The sequence below is a fragment of the Saccoglossus kowalevskii genome, chromosome 4, assembly GCF_978046115.1.
Source record: "Saccoglossus kowalevskii chromosome 4, keSacKowa6.1, whole genome shotgun sequence".
Classification (NCBI taxonomy): Eukaryota; Metazoa; Hemichordata; class Enteropneusta; family Harrimaniidae; genus Saccoglossus; species Saccoglossus kowalevskii.
In genome coordinates, this window is record NC_140644.1 from 25,449,314 (window position 1) to 25,456,485 (window position 7,172).

General features: G+C 40.6%; 1 protein-coding gene across 1 annotated transcript; it reads left to right on the forward strand.

The window, feature by feature from the left end:
* The first annotated feature begins 3,741 nt into the window (after positions 1 to 3,741).
* Positions 3,742 to 5,064, forward strand: LOC146747229 (uncharacterized protein F54H12.2-like). Its single transcript, XM_085498349.1, has one exon. The coding sequence runs from the start codon at positions 3,742 to 3,744 to the stop codon at positions 5,062 to 5,064; it is 1,323 nt and encodes a 440-aa protein (XP_085354475.1).
* The last annotated feature ends 2,108 nt before the right edge of the window (positions 5,065 to 7,172 follow it).

A 7,172-nucleotide genomic window follows, 5' to 3' on the forward strand; every position in this document is an offset into this window, starting at 1 on the left:
AAATCCAAGGGACGCATCACAAGTCAACGTTCTGGCAAAGCAAATGTACCCCGGAAACATTAAGTTTCTTCAGGAGGCATTCACCGATGCCACCCAAGAACCTCACGGTTACCTCCTCGTGGATCTGATGCCAGACACCCCTGAGGAAATACGTATTCGAATGAACATACTTTCATCTCAAGTACCGATAGTGTACATGAGAAAGGTATAAAAAAAGACAGTCTTTCATCGTCAGTCATTTCACCATGTCATCCCGCATGCGAAAGAACGCTGATTTTCTCTCTGTATTGCACAAGGCCAACTCGAAACAACAAAAGGGGATAATTGATGGAGCCTCTAGTGACTTGATACAGTGTCTGTGCGAATGCTCGCTCAATGTGTTGAAAGGGAACGTCCAGCTATCACCTAGTCAGAAAAGAAAATTGGCGTTGTACGTGAAACATCTCCGAGCACTGTCCAATAAGAAAACTCCAGTCAAGAAAAAGAAAAAAATTCTGGTTCAGAAAGGAGGTTTCCTGGCCGCCTTGATTGCTCCCTTAATTTCGAGCATACTTCCTCCCCTACTAGGTCTTAAATAGATGGAATCCGTGAAGAAGATGGCTTTAGTCCCTGCTGAGCTATTATCTACCATTCAAAGCCAGAATGCTCAAATGACGAGACCTGTGGTGAAATCATTGACTTCGCTGGATAGAGACATGAACGACATAACGCAAATGGAAGAGTTGCCTGAAGATGAAAAAGTCAAACTGTACCAAAGGTTCTACGCAAGTACTTGTTGTTGCGGGAGAAGAAAAACGAACCGATTCCAATCTCCGTTACGCAGCAATTACCCAGCACTGTTGCTGTAGCCGATCAGGAATCTCAACCCGACAAAGACGGTGTGCCAGATCAAATTACATCCGAAGTCTTACAAAGTGTTCCCAATAGCATGCAGAGAAAAGCAAAGCTTCTACTACAGAAAGTTAAACAGAACCAAAGGGTTGACTGGGATGAAAATGGTGAATTAATCATTGATGGACAATCCGTGCCAGGCACGCACATCATCGATTTAGTCAATGATTTCTTGCGTAAAAGGAAGAATTTCACCCCCACAGGTTGGAGAGAATTTGCCGAAGGTATGAAAATGTCAAATGTACCTCAAGACCTTGTTGGCAATACAGATCGGTGGTCTTACATGCATACCAACACACTCAAGGGGAGAGTTCCGAGGAGACGTGGACCCCATGTGGTTTCCACTCCCATTCATCCTCGACACACGTGGGTGACGTATTAAATAGAACCTCGTCGCAACCGCTTGATCTCACTTTGGTTCAGTCGGTCGTGATGAATCCACGCTGTCCCGCTTTGCTTTCGTTTATCGAACGTATCCACTGCCTCTGCGCGTGTGAAATAGCCACACCCATAAACAATGATGAAGAAGATGGACACCATCCTAGACGAACTATTTTACGATGTCCAAAGTCCTGGAAGTTACGGGGGTTTGAATTCCCTTTATGCTGCCGTAAAAAAAACAAAGAGAGGAAAAAAGATAACCAAGTCGGACGTGAAGAAGTGGTTGAGTAAACAGGATACATATACTCTGCACAAACCTTCTAGACGGTCCTTTAAAAGAAGGAGGGTGGTGGTTTTCCAAGTGGACGAGCAGTGGGAGGCTGATCTATGCGATCTCTCCTCGATATCCAGATACAACAGTGGATACAAGTTCTTATTGACGTGTATCGATGTTTTTTCAAAATATGCTTTCGTTGTACCTCTGAAAGACAAGAGAGGGGCGAGTTTGGTCGAGGCATTTCGGAAAATACTCGGGAAGAGGCGTCGCCCTGACGTTTTGCACACGGACAGAGGAACTGAATTCACCAACAGACTTTTTCAGAACTACCTCAAGAGCAAAGACATTAAGTTCTTTACTACAGGCAATGAGACTAAAGCCAGCATTGTGGAGAGATACAACAGAACCATCAAGGGAAAAATGTTCAGATATTTCACGAAGAACAACACGTTGACTTATCTACCTGTATTAGACGACATGGTACGTTCTTACAACAATACCCATCACAGAAGTATAAATACCAAACCCTCACTCGTTACCTATGCGAACCAGAAAAAGGTCAGAGACGTATTGTACTGTGATCTAAGCACAGAGAAAAAGGGGTTGAAGAAGAGGAAGATTTATAAACTCGGTGACAGAGTCAGAATCAGTAAAACCAAACACGTTTTCAAGAAAGGTTACCTACCCAATTGGACCGAAGAGGTATTCACGATTGTTGGACGTCTCAACACGCAACCACCTGTTTACAAAAATTCAGATTACAACGGCGAAATGTTGGAAGGTACTTTCTACGAAGAAGAACTTCAGAAAATAGTAAAAGACGACGATGCATTGTACATTGTGGAGAAAGTGCTGCGCAAGAGAAAACGTAAAGGCCACGTGGAATATTTCGTTAAGTGGCGTGGGTATGATGATTCGTTTAATTCTTGGATCAGGGACTTGCAACGTTTATAAATACCGTTCACACACACGATGACCCGATTCATTTCAAAGATCATCATGTCGGGACAGGATTTCTTTTTGACGCTCCCTAGTAATGCATCGCTCGATGTGTTCCCGAACAACACATTGACAAAATACACTGTCAAACTACCGAGAACGCTTTCGCTAGATGGCGATTGGGAAGTAGCATTGGCCGACATCCACTACCCAAATTCGTGGTACAACATCGTACATGACGAAAATAGGATCTTTTACGATGCCTCACCCAATATGAGAGATCACGGAGAACTGAAATTGAATCCGGGCTACTACAACTCGATCGAAATGATTTTAGATGCGATTCGAGAAAAAGGTCTACCAGATGAAATACTGATGACATATAATTAGAGGTCAAGGAGAGTGACCGTGGTGGCTGAAGAAGGAGCTTGTGTAATCTTGATGGGTGGATTGGCCGAACTGTTAGGATTTCCCTCAAATACAACAATTACAAACGAAAGACGCACTAGTCCCTACCTTGCCGACATTAGAAGTTTGTATTCCCTCTACGTGTATTGCAATATAGTCGAACACCAAATGGTCGGTGATGTTTCCGTACCTCTCTTGAGAATAGTCAATGTTGAAGGAACCCACGGAGATAGCGTCAATCACACTTACAACAAACCTTACTTCCTCCCAATTCGAACGTCAACATTTGAGACTGTGGAGATTGATATAAGGTCTGATACGGGGGAGAAGGTGCCATTTCAAGGCGGATGAGTGATCGTGACGCTGAGTTTTCGCAAAGCTCGTCCTTCGCTAGTGTGAAGAAAAATGAACAGACATTGACCTTACACTCCTCACGTGGGGGTTTATAGAAATTACTACATGAATCAGATTGGACGAGGATCTGTATTTTCTGGCGCGAGACTGCAACGCGGATATGGAATCGGAAGTATGTTTTCTGGATTGGCGAGATCGGCCGCACCTCTGTTAACACAAGGTCTGAAAGCAGTGGCAAAACCAGCGCTCGATGCCGGTTTGGGTATTCTAGGTGATGTTGTACAAGGGAAAAACTTTAAAAAAGTGGCTTCGAGTAGAGCAAAGACTGCGGGTCGTCAAATTACTTCTTCGGTATTGAGCAATTTATTTGGAAGACCCTCTCAAACGGGGCGAGGACGCATCATCAAAAGAAAGAAGACAACAACGAGACGTGTCATTTCTTCCAAGGCTAAGAAGAGGAAAAGATCTCCTGATATATTCGACTGAACATCATGGCTTTTGTACACGAACACTCCTGTGAATGCGCAAAGACGGAACTCGATCTCTTTACTATTCCTCCGACACAGACAAGTATCGCAAAAGGAAGTTACGAAGAGATAAACCCACTCACGAATATAGCCGATGGTCCGATCGAATTTGTAATACCTTCGACCGGAAGTGACTACATCGATATTGGTTCTATGCTTTTGCACATCAAGGCTAAAATCACGAATGCCAACGGAAGTAATTTGGCTGCGGACGCCACTGTAGGGCCTGCAAACTTGTGGTTGCATTCCCTCTTCAATCAAATCGACGTGTACCTAAATGGAAAGCAGATTTCGGATGCATCTCCCACCTATTCTTACAGAGCCATGATCGAAACACTATTGAATTATGGAGGCGACGCCAAATCAACGCAGATTGGTGCGGCGATATTTGAGAAGGACACCGCTGGAAAAATGAATGTTGCAAACCCAAGGGCTGATGATGATGCCGCTAACATGGGACTCAAATGTCGATACGCATATACATCACTCAGTAAGACGGTCGACATGATCGGACAAATACACGGGGACATATTTTTTCAACCAAAGTATTTACTCAATGGGGTGGAAGTTAGACTGAATTTACATCGAAGTAAAAATCAGTTCTGCTTGATCAGTTCAACCGAAAATCCAGCATTCAAAGTAGTCATCACCGACGCTACTCTCCTGGTGAGAAAAGTCAAGTTGAGCCCCAGCGTACAACTGGGACACGTCGAAGCGTTGAAACAAGGTACTGCAAAATACCCCATCGATCGATGCATTATGAAAATCGATTCCATCCCGGCTGGTACTATGTCATTTAACAAAGATTTGATATTCCTTGGTCAGTTGCCCAAAAGAATCATCCTGTGTCTGGTTTCTAATACGTCTTTCAATGGATCCTACGAAACCAATCCATTCAACTTCCAGAATTACGGTATCACTTCACTCGTCCTCAACGTTAGAGGCGAGCAAGTTCCCGCAAAGCCATTGAAGACGGACATCACGGCAGCTGGTGGCAGAAGTTGCATCATGGCTTATTACACTCTATTTACCGGTACAAATAAAATGGGTCAAGACCAAGGCAACGGTATCACTCGAGACGAATATTCCGAAGGGTACACAATCTTCGCATTTGACCTCACTCCCAACGAATCGGCAAGCGATTATCACCTCAATTTGATACAAGAAGGAAAGATTGGTCTTGAGATTCAGTTCAGACAAGCATTGACTGAGACTGTGTCCGTTTTGATTTATGCTGAATACGACAACGTTATCGAGATTGACAGAAACGTATTGACTGATTTCTAGCTGCGATGGACACGAATCAACTGAATCGTATTCTGTCGACTAATCCGTACACTAGAAACGTGTTCTTCGGCGTTTATGCTAGAGATCAACTGCCTAAGGCTAAAGTGTTGGAGTATCCCGCAGCGTTCGTATCAAACACCGATGACAGTAGCGGAGGCGGGACACATTGGGTGGCTTTTTATCTGAAGGATCCCTACCGCGGAGAATATTTTGACTCGTATGGTAGTCAACCCTACTACATGGAATTTAAGAGATTTCTCGATAAAAACATTTGTACATGGGTCTACAATCATCAAATACTACAAGCTCCGTTCTCTACAGTTTGTGGTCAATACGTCCTGTATTACTTACTGCGCAGATGTCGAGGGGAACCTATGAAGTCTGTAGCCGACTCTTTTACGCGTGATAGACATTTGAATGACCTTTATGTGAACAGATATATCGAAAACGTGACCGGACTCAACCTCCCTATTTATGACAAATATTTTTTCCCACGCAGTTTTACTAGATGACTCATGCTTTTGAAATTTCACATATATATATTTCTCTTTTTTCTTTTTTATCACAGATGAGCGATTCTGATTAGAAAAAAAGTGTGTATTGACTTTTCAATGTTTTTCGTTTTTCTCTTGTTTTTATTATAATCGAATATTTCTTATATTACTCAGTTTTTAATCCATTCTTTTTGATTATTTACTCAAACAAGAAATAAAACAAACAAAACAAAACAAAAACAAATTGTATACTTTCTATATACTCAAAATGTCATTTTTTATTCTTATATTACTCAGTTTTTTAATCCATTCTTTTTTGATTATTTACTCAAACAAAAAAAACCAAAAAAACAAAAACAAAACAAAAACAAAAATGTATACTTTCTATATACTCAATTCAATTACTCAGTTTTAATTCATTTTTTGATTATTTACTCATTAGTAGATTCCCCCTTCTTTGTGTAATAAACTTTGTGTTAGTTTTCAAAATGACGTGTATTTATTAGAGTGTGTGTTTGTGTGTGTGAGCGCCCTCTACGATACATTCTGAAAATCTTTCGTCCACGCCTGTCCAATTAAAAAAAAATAATTAAAAATAATTAAAAATAATTAAAAAAAATAATAAAAAAAAAATTGATGGTAATTTATGCAAATATATTCACGATGACCTCGACACGACCTCGTATTTACATCAATTTTATGTATGCAAATGTATTCACAATATCCCATTGTGACGTCATCCTTATTCAAATGATCCCCTTTACGGCATTGGTCCTCATTTATGTTAATTTATGCACGAATTCCCATTGTGACGTCATTATTTATGCTAAGCACAGCCTCCCATTGTGACGTCATCCATCCCCGAATGACGTCATCGCATCCCAATATGAACAGCGCCATCATGGTCATCCCTATAGTCCATCCTTAACTACTGATACTTCGTGTATATAGGATGATTGGATGGGAGGTCAGACCTTCAAAAAGTCTGATTTATTTTTCCCGTATATATAGTGTACATTGGATGTCAGTCCTTAGACAAATGAAGACATGAAACATATCTCATCACACTGCCTACTGTCACAACTTTCCGGAGATATCTATATTATTTGTCATATTTACATGTTGCTTATGTTATAGCATAAATACTACATATTGATTAAGCGTTGTGTTTATGAAAAAGGCGTTTGATACTCTAGAATTACATATGCATGTAATAGTAATACTGTGAACTATAATGTGGTGTAACAACTATATACGTCTGCACGTTGGTTTTTGTATTGGAGAAATAAATCACAAAATTGAACACATCCATTTCCATTACCAGGACTGCCAATGATTTTTAACACGTATGTAACTACATAATTAGTACCACCGCCTAATAGATGCTATAACATTCTTATCATGTATCCATTCAATATATGATATAATTAAAAATCCTTAATTCCACCATTCAATATTTACAATATTAATTTATTCATTATTAATGTATACAATTCTGCAGTGTAGGTATATGGCTTATTATGTTTTAACTACTGCGCACGTGGAAAACCATGGAGTAAGCAATGTTGCATATCAATTGCCAAATTAAAAGAATGATATAATTCCCGTACAACC